General features: G+C 43.8%; 1 protein-coding gene across 5 annotated transcripts in view; it reads right to left on the bottom strand.

The window, feature by feature from the left end:
• Window positions 1–79: 79 nt before the first annotated feature.
• Window positions 80–20252, bottom strand: part of LOC117545710 (serine/threonine-protein kinase WNK1-like) — a 37390-nt gene continuing 17217 nt past the window's right edge. For 2 of the 5 annotated variants that reach the window (XM_034215628.1, XM_034215629.1), the window contains exons 3-30: window positions 16686–16858; window positions 16164–16384; window positions 14520–14677; window positions 13176–13264; window positions 12872–13091; window positions 12663–12764; window positions 12186–12537; window positions 11931–12094; window positions 11624–11707; window positions 11234–11269; window positions 10655–10792; window positions 10344–10439; window positions 9477–9550; window positions 8524–8686; window positions 8319–8435; window positions 8022–8135; window positions 7863–7911; window positions 7632–7769; window positions 6489–7429; window positions 6315–6389; window positions 6079–6198; window positions 5731–5976; window positions 5633–5681; window positions 4513–4690; window positions 4182–4375; window positions 3884–4054; window positions 3570–3799; window positions 80–3149 (exon numbers count right to left, since the gene is read on the bottom strand). In XM_034215628.1, coding sequence (XP_034071519.1) covers window positions 2763–3149; window positions 3570–3799; window positions 3884–4054; window positions 4182–4375; window positions 4513–4690; window positions 5633–5681; window positions 5731–5976; window positions 6079–6198; window positions 6315–6389; window positions 6489–7429; window positions 7632–7769; window positions 7863–7911; window positions 8022–8135; window positions 8319–8435; window positions 8524–8686; window positions 9477–9550; window positions 10344–10439; window positions 10655–10792; window positions 11234–11269; window positions 11624–11707; window positions 11931–12094; window positions 12186–12537; window positions 12663–12764; window positions 12872–13091; window positions 13176–13264; window positions 14520–14677; window positions 16164–16384; window positions 16686–16858 — 5079 coding nt within the window. In that variant the 3' untranslated portion in view covers window positions 80–2762. The remainder of the gene's footprint in view (window positions 3150–3569; window positions 3800–3883; window positions 4055–4181; window positions 4376–4512; window positions 4691–5632; window positions 5682–5730; window positions 5977–6078; window positions 6199–6314; window positions 6390–6488; window positions 7430–7631; window positions 7770–7862; window positions 7912–8021; window positions 8136–8318; window positions 8436–8523; window positions 8687–9476; window positions 9551–10343; window positions 10440–10654; window positions 10793–11233; window positions 11270–11623; window positions 11708–11930; window positions 12095–12185; window positions 12538–12662; window positions 12765–12871; window positions 13092–13175; window positions 13265–14519; window positions 14678–16163; window positions 16385–16685; window positions 16859–20252) is intronic. The other 3 variants (XM_034215631.1, XM_034215630.1, XM_034215632.1) reach the window with 3 other exon arrangements.

Raw genomic sequence — 20252 nt, 5'->3', positions numbered from 1 at the left:
TATTATAAATGTGATTTTCTTTTTATATAAAAAAAAAGTGACCACGGTTTAGAAACATTATTCCAATGAGCATGACAAGTTTTTATTTGATAGTATTTTTATTTGTTTTTACATTTTGTACAATGTGAAAAACATACACAAAACAAACACTGAATCACAGGAAGTCCGTTAGGAGGGATCAGAAATAAAGACAGATATGACTGCGTGCCAGTACCTTAGAGGTGGGATAATTACTGATTGTAGCAGAGGGACTATAAGAGCTTTGTTGTGACCTTGTGCTGTACAGTTGTAAGTCAGTTGACATTTGTAAGATGGAACACCAGTAAAGCCGGCATGCAGAAATCATTTAGCGATTGTTTGATATTAAAGGTGTGCCTGTGATATTGGTGAATGGCAATCGGACAGATCGACTCAGGAAGGCAAAGAATAATAATTAAAAAAAGATCTCTAATATTCCAATATCAAAAACATTGAAGTCGGTAACAACCCCTCATCAGCATGCAAATGTTTCCATTACCCCTCAGTCCCTTTAAACATTGCATATTCTGCATTGCAGTAACTTATTTTTTCTCTAGAGAAGTTTAACTATTCATCCAATCTACGAGCAGGAGAAAGGGTCACAATGACAGCATGGCACTCGTGAGGTGCGGAGACAAACGTTTAGCCAGCATGAAAACGTTTAAACCTTTATACAGCTCGCCCGCCGACTGAACAAGTGCGTCTATGAAACAGTTTAATGGTGATAAACCCACAAAAACAAATGTCAGCCAAATCCATGTACGCATGAGCCAAATATAAATACACAGCTGATCACACAACACAAAGGGAAGTGTAGCCGGAGCAGAAACGCTTCCACATGACTCTGCTCTTTGTTCTGCAGTCCTGTGTGGGGTCTACACTTTCAGAGTGTTACATCCTCTGACAGGCAGGAGCCACCTGTGGTGTTTACATCGTGTACAGGTTAACTTTCTCTGCCGTCCAATCACAGCTACAGCAATAGATGAATCTGGAACTTGTCATTAGTGAGGATGCAAGGCACTAAAGTGTTCCTCATGTTTACAGGTAGTAGAGCATGTGCATGTAGAGTGGGTCACCATAAGCATGCTCTACGTGAAAGCATTTCCCTCACATTAACATATGTACAATAAAATAGGAAAAAAAAGGGATGGGGGGGGGGCAGGGCAGTCATAGAGAGAAGAGCTTAATAAACGACAGGATTACTCCTGCGTGATGAGTAGGATACCAATGACAACAACCCTGCAATTGCACTTTTTATATTCCTTTAACTACATGTTGTTTAACAACCTTTAATAATAATTACAGTGAAACAACATCAAAATCTGATGAATACAGGTCCATAAAGAACATTTGTTTTTATTAAATATACGCATACAAAACAGACCACAGAAAGAGAACCCCAGACAATTGTGATTTGAGACGTGACGGCTAAATGTTATGAGCAGACATATTTAATGCAGCATGACTTCATCGATGCGCTGTGCACCATCTGTGTAAACAACTGGGAGAGACTAAAAGCTTCTACAAATACTTTTGAAATCAACCAACATTTTTTTTTTCTACGATATATATGATAAGCAGATAATGAACTGCTCATATCTGCCAAACTAATGCTGTTTAATGTCATCTTGGATTCTAATTTCCTTCTTGTGTAAAACAAGACAAAAAAACACCCTGCAAACGACCTCAACCCGATTGTGATTTTCAGCAGCATCACCTCTCAAGTTTCACACTGCGAATGGTGGTCAACACCAGGACAATGCCTTTAGTAGTGGACGATCCACTGTTTATATGTCAGACGTGAAGAATAAACTGGTATAATAAATCTGAATGGATGACAACTCATATCACAATGTCACCAGACTCACAGGAACATAAATATGCTAAATGTGGAATCATAACCCAGTGAAGAAATATCTATGTACAAAGTCAATGTCTAAATGTGTTGGGGATTAAGGCCACAGTTACAAGGGACAGCTCATCTACTCTTTGCCATTATTGCATTTTACTTAATAGTTCATAGGGATGTATTCAAACTGCAACCCTATCCTTTACACTCCTGCCTCACTTTCCAGAACTTTCTCCTCCCAACTCAACCTGTCACACTTTGCTAATCCATCTGGATGTCCCTCTGTTATCTCCCACTTTCTGTACACTCCCCCCTATAGCTCTCTGAAACAACTTAACATGTTATCACAAGTCTGTCAACCAGGGTTCATATTTAGTCCGGTGTGTGTCTGTACGTGTGTCTAAGTGTTGTTTTACTGTCTTCAGCCCCAGTGCGGCTTTAAGTCAGGACCAGTAGGACGTGACCCACAATCCCTCCTTCCTCCTCATCCTCATCCTCCTCCTCCTCCTCCTCCTCCTCCTCCTCATCCTCCTCCTCTTCACAGGAATGAAAACATTGCAACGTCTGCTCTCAAAAGACATCTTTGGCTGCAGTTGGTTTCATCACCAGACACAAACCAACGGCTCGTCACAGCTCAGTTCCACAGCTGATGGCAGGCTAGGTGTGAGACTGCTGTGTATTGCACTCTTCCTCTGAATCTAAAGACAGATTTCGCTCTGCTTGAGAGGACATGAACCACACAGGTCCACTCTATTACAGAAAAAAAAAACACATCATAATAAAAGTTGAAATAAAAATAAAAAGCACAATATCCAGGCGGCCAACCAGCCTACTGCACAAAGAGCTAGTGGTTCTCGTTCACGACTGTCTGCCCTGTGGGGGGGCTTCCACTGGGCTACGTGGGCCTCAGGTTGGACCCTCCGGGGCCCACTGGGTTCTGGGGGGCTGCTGTCGTTCCCATGTGGTATCCTGGGTGCAGGGACACCGAGGCTGTGGTGGGCGGCTGGTACTGCGTGAGTGGCTGTGCGGGGTTAAGCATGCTGACCTGGGACGTGCCTGTGGGTCCTGCCCACTGAGCGGCACTGTACGGGGCCGAGTTGTATCCAAAGCCCTGCGCGCTGGGGCCCAGAGAGCCTTTCCGAGGGGCCATGTGGACAGAGGGAACGGCTGGGTTGGGGAGGTGAGTGGACGCGGTGGTCGTGGTGGTAGAAGGTGTGGGAAGCGTTGGGCACAGGTAGCCTGGAGCGGAGAATTTACGGCCCTGGTTGACCGGAGGGATGATCTGTAATAGTGAGAAAAGTCTGTGTTACCTATTTGATCTCAGCAACAACATAACATGGGTGCAACATCTTCTAAAGTATCACATTCAAGGAACCCAATTTAGGCTTAATTACTTTGACAACACTGAGACTTTTTATGATGACAACCAGCATGTGACCATAGCACTCTAGAAGCCGGTCACGAGTGAAACACAACTACAGGATACACATATGTAGACATCGTAAAGTAGACTATTTCCTAACTTACTTTAAGTAAAAAATATATATAAAGAACTTTTTGTTTTCGAACATTTTTCTGCTTTTCTTTCAATGACCAATGTCCTTTATGTGAACCCCCAAAGACCCATATGAACCATGACATCATATCTTATAAGAGCTCCAATGATGGATTGAAAGATTAGAATAAAGTAGTGAATGCCTACATCGTGTCCCAGAGGTGCCGCTGCTCCAGCTTTAGGACCTCTCTTGCACTGAGACAGGCTGATGGCGTCCCTCGCCCAGTTATCCACCAGCTGGTGCAGGTCATCCGTGAAGGTGCCCTTGCCCTTCTGGGTTTGAGAGGAAGAGGATCCAACCGGCTGGGTCAGAGTCAGAGAAGCAGAGTGGTTTTGGCAGGGGCCTGAACCATTTGTTGAGCCGCTCCCACTTGATCCTGGTAACAAGAAGAGAGGTGAGATTTCATCTAGAAAATCAATTCAAGGAGCTCTCTGTGAACAAACTAAGTGCTTCCACTTACCTGTGGAGCAACTGCTGAGGCTGGGCATGGATGGAGAGGTTCTGAGCTGCTTTATGGACGCCGCCGCGTTAGCTGCTTGAGAGGCCTCTGCTGCCGTCTCCGAGGCCTCTGTTGCCGAGGCTGAACTTTGCTTCGGAGGGGACCCTGAACTGTGATGACTCGGAGCAGAGGCTGTGAACATACAAGCATGATCCACAGAGGCATGTCAATATTTACCCAGGAACAGAGCAGTTTAACAGCTTCAGTGACTGATTGCTGGACAGACATCAAAGTGAGTATAACAGTTGACTGTCCTGACCTGAGTGCACGGGGCTGGGCTGTCCACTACCGCGAGACGATTTGTGGCTTCTGCTCTTGAGCCGCCGTCGACCTCCAGCCATGGCCACAGCAGGGGAGAAGACTGAAGAAGGAGCAGGTTTCCCCATCTTTGTGAACAGGGCTTCCACCTCCTCTTTCTGACGACTCTGCAATATCTGGATCTCCGTCATGTGTCTGTGAGCCAAAGAAGACCGTCATGTTCAAATATTTGTATTGAGCTGTGAAAAACTCAAATACAGACAGACTTCTGCAATAAGTGTGTAAGAGGAAATCATGGTAGTTTGAAGTATCATTATCTACATGTGACATACTTTTCTCTGAGACGGCTTATTTCTTTGTGCAGAGCTTCATCCTCTTTCTCAGAGTCATCGTCATTGTCACTGCTGTAGTGGGGGTGTGAGTGTTGAGGATCAGACGTTGACGATGAGGGGCCGTTCTGCAGACTGGAGCCATGTGTTGGACTGGAGCCTGCAGCTGGAGCGGGGGTGACTGGGAGAAAACAAAGACATAACACATTTTAAAAAAGTAGAATATGTTGACCTGGGAGCTCACGTGATTTAAAATGAACCCTAAACATCTGTAATCTGTGCACAGGAAGAACATTTGTTTTGTTAAATGTTCATCCAAGGATTATCATCTGATGTTGTTTAAACATAATGGATGTTTAAATTCAGTAGCTGGATAAGTCTACTGAGCTTGCAAATGCTATCAAAGCTCTGAATAGTAATTCCCACTGCGTCCTCCGCCGATAGCATACGTTTAAAAGTGAGTGCTTAGCTTTTTATAAAGACATCTCAGAGGACATCATACAACTTCTATCATATTCAATTATCAAAGGGGACTAAAGGATAGCTGTGATAATAATTTGTAAAGCCCTTATTATGGTTCATTAAGCTAGCTCAGGGGAAGTGTTAGCATTGAGATGGACTTTTCAGAACATATGAAGCATCAGTTTTGTACTTAGTCAAGTATCATATAGAAGGACACTGTTTGATATAAGTCCTGTGCAAGGAGGGAATTACAATACTCCAGGGGTCTCCAACCTTTTTTAGGATGAGAGCTACTTTCAAAAAATAAAACAAGTCGGGGGCTACTTTTACTCCTCTTTGTTTTGTTTTTTGCAGTGTATATATTTAGCACATTTGAACACTATTATATGCTTACCTTTAACCTTTGGGCGCTGTTTGGGTCTGTGGGACCCGTTTTCAGTGTTTACTAAAAGAAAATGTATGCAATCTAATTATTTTAACCTGCTTTATTTGGGGGTGGACCTCACATCCTCTAGGGGGGTCCGGGGGCATTGGGACTAGTGCTATCTTTAGAACATGCCCTGCGGGCGACTCACGTTGCCCCTGCGAGCGACTAAGTGCCCGCGGGCACCGTGTTGGCTACCCTGTATCAAAGCTAGCTGAATTTGAAGCTGGTATGTACCTGTGACTGAAAAACGTCCCACTTTGGAGCCAGTGGTTGTCCCAGTGGTTGAGCCAGTGGTTGAGCCAGTGGTTTGTCCCAGTGGTTGTCCCAGTGGTGGCGTTGGTGCTTGTAGACACCTGGAAGCGGCCAATGGTAGTGGGCTGACTGGCAGCATCAGCGGAGAGAGGAGAGGCTTGACTTCCAGAGTCAGTTTCACAAACCCCTCTGGACAGAGCGGATGACCGGTGGAGGGTATTTTCTGGACTAGAGGGCGAGGAGGAAGAGGAAGAAGAAGAGGTAGAGGACGGCGTGAGGGAAGAAGAGGAAACAATGCTGGACGAACCATCAGTAGCAAGAGACACCTGGAGAAGAGGAGAGGGAAACATTTGAGTATACCGAGCACAAGGTTTAGCCGTTTTAAACTGAACTGACCAGATACTTTTAAAGCCGTGACTGAAACGTACCTGGAAGCGCCCCAGAGTGAAAGCTGCTGCTGGAGACTGCGCTCTGCTGCCTCCCTGAACGGTCTCTGGGCTCAGAGCTCTCCTCAACTGGGCGTCTAAATTACCCAGGGGTTTCTGAGACTGTGGAGACAAACACACGGGGTATAAGGGACCATCTAAGTATTACATATGTACATCTACACTACAAAAGCCTGATAGTAGAACAGGTAGTGCAAATAAAACACATTTAACTTCACCTGATTTGGTCCAGGAAATGGAGGTACAAGTTCAGATGGAGGTGTAGCAGCTTGGTCAAAACCAGTAGGTAAAGTCTTTCAAATAAAACAAAAAAGGAAATTAGTCAAACTGTTTTTGTTGTTGCAATAAGCAGCATTTTAGATACATTCTTGTATGCTGCAGTTTTCACTTACATGTGCCCTTGACTTAGTTGGAGGGGTCTGTCCTGCTGGGGTAATACCCTGTCCCGGGGTGGTGGTCAGGCCCAGGACACTCTGCCCTCCAGAGGAGAGGGGGAGGTTTGAAGGGGGCACCAGGGCGGCGCCGGGGGGAGGGGAAGCAGTCCCAGTGGGAGGAGAAGAGGTGCCGGTGTTCTGATCCACTGACGCAGAGCTCTGATCTTTGAAGAGGGACCGGAGCTTTTTATCCAGCGCCTGGATATCATCTCTGCCAGCCGTTTTGTTCTGGAGATCAGCTCCCTCTGGCTCCACGGGCTGAGCTGGACCAGGCACCGGGGTGGGGGGAGGGGGCTGAGCAGAAATGGGGACGGGCTGACACTGTGATGTAGGGATGGACGAATTCACCGGCTGGGAGGACGATGCAGCGCCGTTAAAAGGCTGCTGCTCTGAAGCAGGGACAGAGACAGGACTACTGGATGAAACACTGGCGATAGACGGGGCCGAGGCGCTGCTCGGGGGCCCGGGGCCTGCAGGGACGGAGGTCTGCACTGATGGAGGGGAGACGCTGGAAGGTGTGGGGGGGATATTGGCAGCTGGTGGAAGCTGTGGGGGGGCTGCTTCATGGGCTGACTGAGCAGGGGGACTGGGATCACTGGTGATGGGGGCGGGGCTTTGGGACTGAGTGACTGCAGGTGGAGGGGAAACCCTCCCAGTTGGGGGGGATGGTGAGGATGTTGCAGTGGATGTCAGAGGCAGAGCTACAGCCTCTGAAGGAGCGAGGCTAGTGTTAGAGTGGGGGCCGGGTCCTGCCTCAGGGGCCGGGACAGGGCCTGCTTCCTGCTCAGAGGGATCCAGGGTGCTGCCTCTCTCCAGACGAGCCTGCTTCATTATACTGAAAGCCTGCTGCAAAGTCCCAGAAGGAGCGGACAGAGACAGGCCCAGTGGCAGAGAGGGAGCTAGAAAAGAAATGCCAAGTATATTCATATTTTTCAAAAAACATTTATCTGCCAAGGTTTTGTTTTCAGTTAGGGTATAACACTAACAGCGCCTTGACACTTTTTACTTTTAATCAGTATTTTCATGCAGTGTCAAACATTTTACAGTTAAAACCAAACAGTGGGGACAGTTTGATTCTACAAAGAATGAACGTTCTCTCACCTGGTTCATCTCCAAAGGAGGTATTAGACGAAGTACCGCCAAAAAACTGTTCTCTAAGACGAGACTCGGGCACTGGGCTGACTATGAACCTCCGACCTGCCGAATGCACCACCTGCGCTGTAGTCATGGGGGAAATGCCTGAGAGGAATTTAAAGAGAGGAAGATTGTAAGACAGGAGTTGGACTTCATTAAAATAAATAATTATAGTATTTCTGGCTCAATGGAGTTTACCTGGCAGCATAGGAATAGACAGCTCAGGCTGTTTTTGGAGATCAATCATCTGCAAAGAGATAAAAGCATACATTTCAATTGTCAGGTTCATCAGGATTACATTTTAAATTCCTCAAAATGTATATTTGGCTAACAAGGTGATGTGAAGTAAAGAAATACCTGAGGGAAGCCTTCCTTCATGCCCTCTCCTTTCTCATCGGCCATTTCTATGACTTCACGGACCTGCTCAACGAAGGAATCCCGCTCATTCTCCAAAATAAATTCACTCTCAACCTGAAACAAAAAGCAAAAGAAGTTCAACTAAAATGACCAAAACTACATATATACGGAGAGAACACAGTGGATTTTCTTCCTCAGTTACAAATTCAAGGGATACTCTATCGAATGGGTATTACAATTTTAAATAATATATTTATTGTAACAAACACAATCTGAAAGTTAAAATGTTTTGTCTACCATGATCTGTGCAATCTCCTCCGGGTTATCACCATCAAGGTCGAATTTAAAGGTCACCATCTTCCTGTTGTGTGTTTCCAGCTGACACTCAGCCACTCTGTCTCCCACATTTGAGATCTGCAAAACATTTGTCCAGGTTAAAACAGTTTGAATTACAAAGACCATAAGACAGGATTTAAATGAACTTATCAGTTCAGATACATACACTGAGAACATTGAGCTTGGCCTTCCCAGTCTTCTCATGGCGGGAGCGGCTGCGTACTGATCGCCGCTGGTGACGCTTCAGTGAGCGGCCTTCATGGCGGCCTCCTGATGTAGAGCCTCCTTCATTGCCGTCACTAAGACCTGAAGCTGCATCCGAAAGGCAACTGAAGGAGAAATGGATCTGTTATGGCGCGTTTCCACTGCAGCGGGTAGCTCGCTTTAAGCGTGCCGAGCCGTGCAGGGCCCGTTTTTGGTAAATCGTGGTTCTAGGGCCAGGAACAACCAGGCTGAGTCGGGCTGAGTATGCTAAACTAGAGAGAGAATCGCTGGCAAGGGGTCTACAACTACAACAAGATGAACATATTTGACCGTGATTTAATTGTAATACACGTTTCAAAATGATGCCGAAGTAACAACATACTGATACCGGTTAGTAAAAACCATGAATTAATGCTTTGACAAGTCTGCAGACAGACGGCAGGCGAAAAACCCTTTTAAAATGCGTGTTTTCTAAATGTAGCTTGGCTAAGCTAACGTTATATATGCTCCGACCGTCCACACTCACAACAACGGCCGATACAGACATAAATAAACCAGCGACTGTATTCGCCATGACACAGGCAGTCTGTGGTTTGTACTTGTTTAACTTGTGTCTAGTTTCTGAACAGATATGAGGAGCTGTGAGCTCTGAGTGCTAAGAGCTAACGGCTGTGTTGTTTTTCTGGGGCTCTCATTGAAGATGACGTCACGGCTCCGCCTACACTGCGTTACTATAGTAACTACCCCAGTTCCTAAACTGTAATGGAAGCGCAGCATTAAAGTGAGCCGGGCCTAATAAGGCCTAACCAAACCGAGCGAGGCCGAGCGAGGCCTGCAGTGGAAACGCGCCATTAGAGAGAGAACAGACACAATGTGCGGTGCTGGTGAAACCTTTGACAATAACATTCTCCTCACCTTTCTACAGATGGAGGCACCAGAGCAGAGGGTCCTGGCTCCACTGGGGCTGGCTGAACAACACTCACAGGGGCCTGAAACACAGAAGACTGTTATTAATCAAACACTTCATGTCAAAAGCAAATATCAACACAATTTAAATTCATTCCATTGTTATTTTGGTCATTTATGGTGATAAACTATCCACATGAAAGGGATCATGGAAACCAGACCATCCACGAGGTGGAGCAGTTGAACCGGACGAAACGTGTCTGGGTACAACAAGCGACGCCATTATTCAGCTCTCAGGCACTGTGTAAATATTGCTGTGTAATGGAGTTTTCATTTCCTTCAGAATGTGGCCATTTTTCTCTGCTGTGCTTATATGGATATTAATAACGTTTAAACAAGGTACTGCTGTTCTATTAATGACTACTCCAGCCCTGTAGGTAATTAAAATACTGCGCTTTCTGTGATACAATGTCTAATATTTATTACAGGCAGTCACATCTACTGGGGTTACTGATTTCATGGAGGATTTATAGCTTCAAAAAAAACAACCTTTGAGCTGCTTTTAGAACAGAATGATGTGAAAATGTTTTGGCGAATTCCCAACACTATTCTATGTTTTTCACTTTTGAGTAGAAATTGTGGTCTGGGGTCTTGTAGATGTGGGTTGAAAAAACATATAGAAATTAAGTTAATCATATGTTGGTTCTCTATAATAAAAGTGACAAGGATTATGTGTTTTTTTATATATATAATTAATTTCTATGTAGTCTTCTGAAGGATAAATGTACACATTGTACAGAACAGGAACCAAATACTTCACACCTGACCCACATACACCCACCCACACAACTTCTGTTGTTTTGCTCTGTAGAGTACCTGCAGAACAGAGAGGCAAGAGGCCTGATAGAGGAAGTAAAGGTGCTCTGCGTTGAGTGGAGGTGACAGGATAGGACTTGGATCATTGGCCCAAGACTAAAAGTCATGCAGGAATGAGCAGCATGCAGAGGGGAAGAAAAAAGGGGACAACCATGGTAATGAGAGTTGAGTGTCCAGAGAAAAGAAAAAAAAAAGATTTAGAATAAATGCAAACATAAAAATGGGTAGCATGAAATCCATACTTTGGTATGGCAAAGCGATATGTCAGGGTATGATACATGCTTAGCCTGAGCATGGGAGGTGTGTTTCACCTGTAGCTGCTGAACTCCAGCCTGTGGTAGAGTGGAGCTCAGGAGAGTAGCGCTGCTTTCTGGCTGCTGCTGCTGCTGCTGCTGTTGGGGTGAGGATGTCTGAGAAGATGGGGGTATCACCACTTGTTGGGTCGGAATCTATTAGAGTAAAAGGGAAAAGAAGTCAGAAACAAGAATAAAATCAAAGTGTCCTGATGTTGTGATAAAAGCTGACCCACTTTCATTATAGAAATCTCAGGCACTAAACTTGAACCTTTAACAGAGGTTGACTTTGGCTCTATTCCAAACCCACACTTGCCTGTTTGTCAACATAGCTGCAGAACATTGATCTATTTGACAGTGTGGCCTGTCAAGATATTCATCAGTGAACATTGTGAACACTCCCGTGTTTTTAGAAGCATGTACATGACTGTTCCACATTTTGTTAGCTAAGATAACATTTGTGTTTGGATACTATACATTCTGTTTGGAAATGCCTACTACTAACCAAACACCTGTGAAAATATAGACCATTTTTTTTCCCTCAGAAAGGCTTTGGGTGTATCACCAAGGAACAGAAAAATGGGACATTTTATCTACCTGAGGGGGAAGCGATGGTTGGTAGTAAACTCCGTACTATAAGAAACAAAACATAACACAGGGTAAGAGTGGAAAACTGGACAATAAAAATAAAACTACGGGGGAAAAAAAACTGGGGATTCAGAACAGACCTGCTTTCAATAAAATAAACAGAGAATATAAGCTTCAAAAGGTCCAAACAGCCTCTGAAGTGCTTTGCTGACCTTGAGAGGTTGAAGTGCACCGGCTGCAGTGATATACAAATGTACTCAGGGAGCGTTCAGTACAGCCTGACATGTACAATATGTTTGTTGTTAGTTGCAACAGATTTGAAACTTTTAGCCAGGGGTCAGTAAAACAAAGCTTGTTGGCGTGAAGTTACACTTTAAAGACATGCAGTTCAACATTTACCTGCTGAGGAGCCACGGGAACCGACTGGCTGCCGGGAACCACAGGAACAACTTCAGGGTGGACCACTGGCATCTGGGTTTGAACCTGAAGTCACACAGAGAAAACAACGTGGTAAAGATAAATAAGCAAAATCCAAGACGAAAAACGTGTAGCTGGAGGGGAAAATATAAGCTCAGAAGTATAAATATAAATAACCCATTGGGTTAGACACAGGATTATAATGTATACTTAATTCTGAGAGGCACATTATCTAATTCTCTTCAACAGACAAACATATCGTCTTATTTTTTTCCTTAACTACACTCACCACTGACAATGGCTGCTGAAGCGTTTGGTCATTTTGTGTCTGTTGGTGTGACACCTGGGGCTGAAGATGCTGACTGGGAGGGCTGCTGTAGGATATTCCAGACTGAGGGGGCTGGATCTCAGGGGGGACGGTGGAACCGGACAGTCTGTCTCCCATGTGAACGGCTGTGAGAGGTGGACAAGAAGGTTCATTTATGAAAATGAAAACGTTTTATTATTGTGGCTTCAGGATTATCTGATCATCTTTGAGACTCACCTCCTCCAGTGTGCTGTAGTTGATGGTGTTGGTCCGCCTCAGGCTCCTCTGACTCCGGCTGGATGGAGGTCACACTCTGAACATGAACTGGGACTTGTCCCGTTGACTGGGGGATGAAAGGGACACCCTGCGCCATGCCGGCCAGTTGGGTGGATTGAGGAGTGTTATAGTTGGAGCTCTGAAGGCTCTGCTGAGATGCAGGTTGGGGGGCCATCTGTGGGTTTGGTTGTGGAGAGACGTAGGGAGCGGGCTGGGGCACGGGCTGGGACTGAGGCACCTCTGGTGGCTGAGCAGGGGGTAACTGAACCTGCTGCTCTTCCTCTATCCTTCTCTTCTCCTGATTTTCTCTGACCTGCAAGACAGTCAGTGGCAAATGTTTTAAAACACCTTAAGAGAACACCAATTGGCAACATGTAAACAGGATAAAATATACATAATTAACATTTTAAATGCACTACATAGTGAGCATTTACACACCTGCTGCCGCTGTGCTCTCTTGCGACTGATTAGAGACGACCTGTCCTTTATGGCCTTCGCAATGGTCTTGTGGTCACCTTCGCACACATAACCAGACTCAACCTACATCACAAAGACATGACATACAATTAGGCATTAAACATTTAAACAAATTATATTAAAACCCCATTTTTAAAAGACTGATTAAACTTTTTCAAAGTTAAATTCACCATTTCCTGAGCCACATCCTCTGGGACGTCTTTGAGGAGGTCGAAAGAAAACTCAATGGCCTCGTTATCTTTGTACTTCCCCTTGAGTTTCTTTACATCCTCAATTCTCAGCCACAGTTTTATAAGCTCCATCTCTCCATCATCTTCTTCTGCCAATTCCACACGCACCCCTGTGTCCTCCTGGAAGAAGGCATGGTTCAGGAGGTCCTTGATTGAATACCTTAATAGAGGGAGACAAACCGTGAGCAAAGATATGTTTTCCTGGAGAGCTAGACTTCCTATTACATGCTCTGAAGATATAGACCTCTCGTCCTTGTTCTGGCGAATGCATCCCTCGATGATCTCCTTCACTTCAGGAATGGCCACCTTGTCGAAGCTGCCTGGCTTCACCCCCTACAGGAAACACAGAACCCTGAATGAGAATGGTTCTTCTTCTCATATGTTCTTTTTCTTATGACCTTTATCTCCTTTACAGCTCAGAGGCTCTATATAATAATTAGCACACAAGTATTTATCATCTCCCAGAGGACTGGGAATTATAAACCTTCTTTTCTTATAAAACGTATAACTTATAAATGAATGTCAAAAGGCCATTGAATGAAGTGGAAGGGGTTGCTTTTAAAAAACTATTGTCAAATAATGTGTCAAGGATGGCATGCTTTCTATAGGGTGGTATTAAATACATTCAGATTGTGTGGGGAAAGGATGGCATAACTCATAAAAGGACAGTCAATGAGAGGTGATGTATTGAACCAATAGCAACAGGAAACTACATGGTGCTACAGGAAAATGGAGGACTGGCTGAACAGATGAGCTTAATATCAAAACAGGAGCTCATGTCCCCAAGGAATACTACTGTAAAGCTAGAGCATGTGACACTACCCAAATGTAGGCTCAACACCACAATAGCTCTTTGTTTCTCATCTGAGTCAACCGTGTTGGATGTTCTGCAATACGAGCAATTTATGGCTCATCAAAAGAGCAGAAGAACTCAATCGTTTTCAGTGGGGAAAATAGAAAAAGGTCCTTTGTAGGTTCATGTGGCAATAACTTCAGTATATATACTTTCAGTTAAGGTATAGATTTCAAGGAGCATTTTGTACACAAACTTGGAACAGGTTAAACTTTTTTTTATCTGTGAGGCACTAGTTATTGAGTATGAATCATATTAGTGACTTGTCAGTGACTAAGTCAGTATGAAGTGTATGAATAAGACCAAAAAGCATGTTTGTTTTGAGATGTGCTGCCCCTCTGTCATCATAACAAGACTGAACCATTAACTGTTAGCAGGAATTCTGCTGGTTCAGCCTTTAATCATCTACGTCTCAGTCTACGTGCTTAACCAGCATACACCATGATTCAGTAAAAGGACAAAGAAAGATTAGTTGAAACATAGTTTTCTCAGAGGTTTTCAAAGTTTGTGGGTTCTTTAGATAAGATATTAAGAAATAAACTATCATATACAAGAACAAACTAAATTTAAGGAATGAAAAACAATTGTAGAGGATATAAACGTAATGTAAGCTTGATAAAGAGGCGTCTGTGGTCATTTAAAATCATTCCAAATGGGACATTAGCCTTCTCTGCACGAAGGGAGAGGTGAGGGCAGGGCAGAGGGGTGACATGGAGGGTTGAAAAGAAGACTTACGCTGGTAACTCTGCGGTAGATCTGTGCTGCGTTCTGGCACTCTGAGTAAGGGTACTCTGAGGTGGCCATCTCCAGCATGCACATTCCAAAGGCATACACATCCACTGACTCGTCGTACTTCTCCTCATACATCTCAGGCGCCATGAACTCAGGGGTACCTTAAATCAAAACAACTATTCAGAACTCTCGAACTCCCTTACTGATTGAGTGGGCTTCTCACAACCCATTGCCACTCTGCTCCCCTAACCCGTGAGGGGTTGAGGAAGAGCAGGATGAGAGGAGTGACCATCCTGTTGATATCTCATGGAGTAGAACCTGTGAGATGAAAGTTGGAAGAGAGAAAAAATAAAATAAAAAGGGGGAGGAAAGCAAAAAAGAGAAAGAAAACAAAAAAGGAGGGAGAGGCTGGGCTCAGTTAGACTGCAGAGAAGAAAGCACGTGTTTGTCTGTGTAAGACCATAACATGTTGGGATGTAAGAATGTGACTGAGGCCGCCAATGTGCGGAACACACTAGTTAGCCAAAATTAATGTTGTTTGCAATGTCCAAAAGAACAATACCTAGGACAAAATACTGTGTAATTTATTCAATGGAATGCCAATGATCTCTGTAAGAGAAATATGACTAGCTGTGGAAATAACTTTTGTCAAGACCTTACCTTACAACCACATGTTACTTTTATATTACACTCACCTTTCGAAGTCTAACTTACCGTCTCTTCCTCACCTGCAGGAGGAAACTGTTATGGTGAAGGTTGAGAGAAGCAAATCCCATAGCTAGTTACGGTGCTCAGCAGTGTGTCTTTGCACATTGGCCTTGTTTTATTAATAGATCCTTTTACATTTAAATCAGGTCTTACACAGAAAAACGGTTTATTTAAATGTAATAGTTTTGATATTGATGTGTGTTACAGCACACTGTCACACTTACCAGCCCACAAAAGTTCATACTTACTCAATGACCAGCAGTACCCTATTCCAAACAGCAGAATGGGGCACAGCTGAGGCTAGAGCCTACATTTTAAGAACATACCCAAGAATGTGAAAGAAAAATAAAATATATAGACAAAAGGCTGACAGAGAGAAAGTAGGGAGAGTTCCCTGGACACAAAGAAGGATCAAAAAGATTCTGCTGCCCTGCAATAATTTTAAAAGACAGTAAGAGACAAACACTAGAAAAAAAACCTGTTGAGGCAAAGCCATAGAAAGAGAAGTTAAACATTATAAGGTATAACTGGCAAACAGACCACATCTTTCCAAACCACAGAACAAAGACCAGTCTAAGACAGAAGCAAAGGCCATACCTTTATCCTTGGCCAGGTTACATTCAGTAGGTGCCTGGAAAAAAACTCTCTTTTTTTTGGAGAAACATAGAACAGATATATTCTGTACATGACCAAACTTGATAGTGACTGTTTGAGTTTCAAGAGAGAAAGCCTTTTGAGTTTGGCCTCCATTTGAGCTGTGGTTTGAGAGGCAGCTGAAACCTTGTGGTCTGTTTTTGAACCACATCGTCAGGAAAACACGACACAAGGAAATAGCCATTTTAAACATCATTTTCAATACAAACATGATATCAACTTAGAAAATGTACTGTCCCACAACAGGACAGGTACCAGAGTAAAGAAATTACTTTGTATTCGTACCTATAACACTCTTAGCAAATGATGCACGCTTTAGAGTGGCCAGTCCCAAGTCTCCAATCTTGACGGATCCTGTTGGGCCTGTGATGAAAATATTGTCGCACTTGAGGTCCCTGTGGATGATGGGGGGAGTCCGAGTATGAAGGAAGTGGAGGCCCTTGAGGATTTGTCTACACCAGCTCCGCAGCACTTTAATTTTCATCACCTTGAACCGCTTCAGATATCTACAAGGGAATAGATCATAACTTTCATAAATCCTCTGAGGAGAACAGAACTTATAAAGCTAGCAAATGTAGTATTTTCTGAAATTTCAAAAAAGCACTACATTAGATATTGATTGACATCTTATAAAACGATAATAGATTACTGTAAAATATTTGGTTTTCTAACATATTAGACAAATGGTCAGAATATTTATAATAGTCAGGATGATCATTTGTATCAAAATGGAAAAGCACTCATGTTTAATGTATATAGGAGGTCTGTATTAATGTGTTTGCTGGCTCCAGCTACTCTGAGACTCACGTTTTGAGTGTGCCAGAAGTCATGAGTTCAGTGACCAGTACAATGCACTTCCTGCCTTTCGAGGGTCCCTCCCAGGAGTCGTAAAAACGGACAATGTTGGGATGCTGTAGTCCCTTCAACATCCCCGCTTCCTCCTTAAAGCGCTGCCTCTCCGTCTTTGAAAGCTTACGATCCTGCAGGAGACAAAGATAATAACTATAAGATAAAGACATTACTTACTGTGCAAATGTCATGGCATGATGAAGACTATCAATACAATACAATATTCCTGTTCTAACTAAAGTAGCATCAGAATGTGTTTGTTCATGAGAAATCATTTTCAAATCTAGATCAACTTGATGTTTCAGTTTTGAACATCTAAAAAGGAAATCTATAGGCCTCAAAGTAAATAAAAGGCCTTTACAAATCTAACCTAAAAAGGTGGTGCCATTAAGATTTCCTTCTACACCCACAAAACTGCAGAAGTAGAAAATCATATAGTTGGGGGTGTAGGGAAGTGGTCCTGTTTCTCTAGCAGACTACGTTGAACCAAATTAATTGTGTCTAGCTTTGTCCTGAACACCAAGATAACCAAAATGATAAAAAGAGCTACAGCATGACTGAGAATGAGAGAAGGTTAAAACAGTACAGGTCATAATCCCAAACAATAAACCAGGCCTGTTGAACCAAAACTCTGCTCATTAAAAAATGGTTTTACTATTCAACACAAGCTACACTCATCTCAATGGGTTTACATCAATGGGAAGTAGGTTTACATAGGTTACTTGGTATAATACATGACAAATAAAGAATAATTCTAATCAGAAGAAAATCACCCTATACATTAAAATTGCGTTATTGTGGTAAGATGTGGAAAACCACCAGCTTGAATTTTTAATTAAACTGATGAATGATTGTGAGGTCATTTCTGGCTTGGTCTGACTGTTAATTTAGACAGAACTGTGATTCATTATTCATTATTAAGTACGAATGACTACAATTAATCTTTGCATTGATATAAGGCCCAGCCCTTTAGATACCAACTGTATCACTATCTAGTATCAGGCTAATGGTGCGCTCACAGCCTGTATTATAAACAAAGCTATACATGATGAGTCAACAAATGTCTGGCAGCTGGCGGGTTTGTCAATGAATTATGGTATAAAATATGCAACGCTGATAGTGTTGTTGCCCAACAGAATTGATCATACCATAAACTGACCTATGCATAGATAAGGTGGGCGATAATGCATTTGAAAGGCTCTGCATATTAACAAAACTTTCTGGAATGTGTACAACCGCCCTTCTCAACTTGCATTAGTAATTCCTGGCATGGCCTACACTAACAGCATGCATAACTATAGAGCAGCAAGCCCAGGCCAGTTATACAGGCCTAGTGAAACCAAAGACCTCCTTTTAAACCCTCAGGGATCTGGCCATAAGCCAGGCTGTCCAGGAAATCAGCCCGTACTGTATGTGAGTGGGCAGTGAGGATTAGACTTTGTGTGTCAGCAAAATATAGAACTGAAACAGCCGGAGATTTGAGGTTGATTATTTTCAATGTCTTGTGGCAACATAGAGCAGAAACAATAAGAAAGGGTTAACTCTTAGGAGCAGAGGGAGGACACTGAAACGGACTAATGCCAGGAAAGAGCTGGTGAGGGACAACACATTGTCACGCTTAACTGACATCTAATTTAGCTTCTGCAAATAGAATCAAAACAGATGTTTCATTCACACTGCCTATCTAACATTTTTCCGTTCATTACTTAGCATAATGCAGGACAAACTAGTTACAAAGCTCTCTTACAACATGCAAGTATGCATGACCAAGGGTCTGTAAAAACTCTCCAGGAATTTATGATCTTGCTATCATAAGACACACATCACACTCCTTGACTGTCACGTGAAAGAGTTCTTTGGCCAGTACCATGTCCTGCTTTTAATGTCACTAATGGCGCATTTCCACTGCAGCGGGTAGCTCGCTTTAAGCGTGCCGAGCCGTGCGAGGCCTGTTTTTGGTTGCGTTTCCACTTGGCCTAGTTTTGGCCCGGGGCTACTTTTTCACCTTTTTTCTGGCCCGACTAAATAGTGGTTCTAGGGCCAGGAACAACCAGGCTGAGTCGGGCTGAGTATGCTAAACTAGAGAGAGAATCGCTGGCAAGGGGTCTACAACTACAACAAGATGAACATATTTGACCGTGATTTAATTGTAATACACGTTTCAAAATGATGCCGAAGTAACAACATACTGATACCGGTTAGTAAAAACCATGAATTAAAGCTTTGACAAGTCTGCAGACAGACGGCAGGCGAAAAACCCTTTTAAAATGCGTGTTTTCTAAATGTAGCTTGGCTAAGCTAACGTTATATATGCTCCGACCGTCCACACTCACAACAACGGCCTATACAGACATAAATAAACCAGCGACTGTATTCGCCATGACACAGGCAGTCTGTGGTTTGTACATGTTTAACTTTTGTCTAGTTTCTGAACAGATATGAGGAGTTGTGAGCTCTGAGTGCTAAGAGCTAACGGCTGTGTTGTTTTTCTGGGGCTCTCATTGAAGATGACGTCACGGCTCCGCCTACACTGCGTTACTATAGTAACTGCCCCAGTTCCTAAACTGTAATGGAAGCGCAGCATTAAAGTGAGCCGGGCCTAATGGCGCATTTCCACTGCAACGGGGTAGCCCCGTTTAAGCGTCCTCGCTCAGGCCTCGGGCTACCTCGCTGGCCGTCCGAGGCCGTGGCGCATTTCCATTACAGTTTAGGACCTGGGGTAGCAACGCAGTGTAGGCGGGGCGATCGGCTTCACATTTCGAGTTGTTCCGTCGAGCTCCCGCTGGATGTTTATCACTCCCAATGAGATGAAGGAACGTCGTCACCTCCTCGGTCGACCACGGTGTGCTTTTCTTATTAGACGTAGCCATTTTTGTAGCTCCTCCGTTTACAAAATGCTGTTTATAAAAAAGCTGCAAGCTTGCTTCTAAATATATATGCGACGCTAGGGATGAACTCGCGCGCGATCTTGTGACGATTCTCTCTGACCAATCAGCAGTCGAGAGTGTTGACGTCACTAGTTCAGCCCTGGCCCTGGTCTGAGGGAACCACGATTTTATGAGGCCGGAAAAAGTACCCGCTAGCCGGTACTAGGCTATATGGAAAGGCCACCAAAAACTGGCCTGGCCGCTTGAGGACGGTTAAGGACGCTTAAACGGGGCTACCCGCTGCAGTGGAAATGCGCCATTATAAGGCCTAACCAAACCGAGCGAGGCCGAGCGAGGCCTGCAGTGGAAACGCGCCATAACTGTGCACGGTAGACTCAGGTACATCCACAGACCTGTTCTGAAAAGCCAAATATCCACCAGATTTTTTTTACTTTAAAATTACTTTTGGTAGAACCACAGATACTGAAATGTAAGATAAGTATGTGTGTCTTGTTGGACTGTTGCAGTTTAGATTGCAGCTTTTGTTTTTGTTCGGCAAGAGAACTTTGATGCATTGCATATCAGATGTCCAATAAAGCAATGGGCATAATAATGTTTGGGCTACGTTTTCCTGACTGACAGGAGTCTGACAATCAGC

The sequence above is a fragment of the Gymnodraco acuticeps genome, unplaced genomic scaffold (genome assembly GCF_902827175.1).
Source record: "Gymnodraco acuticeps unplaced genomic scaffold, fGymAcu1.1, whole genome shotgun sequence".
NCBI classification, from domain to species: Eukaryota; Metazoa; Chordata; class Actinopteri; order Perciformes; family Bathydraconidae; genus Gymnodraco; species Gymnodraco acuticeps.
The sequence above is the reverse complement of the archived record's forward strand: the minus strand, read 5'-3'. Positions and strand labels throughout refer to the sequence as shown.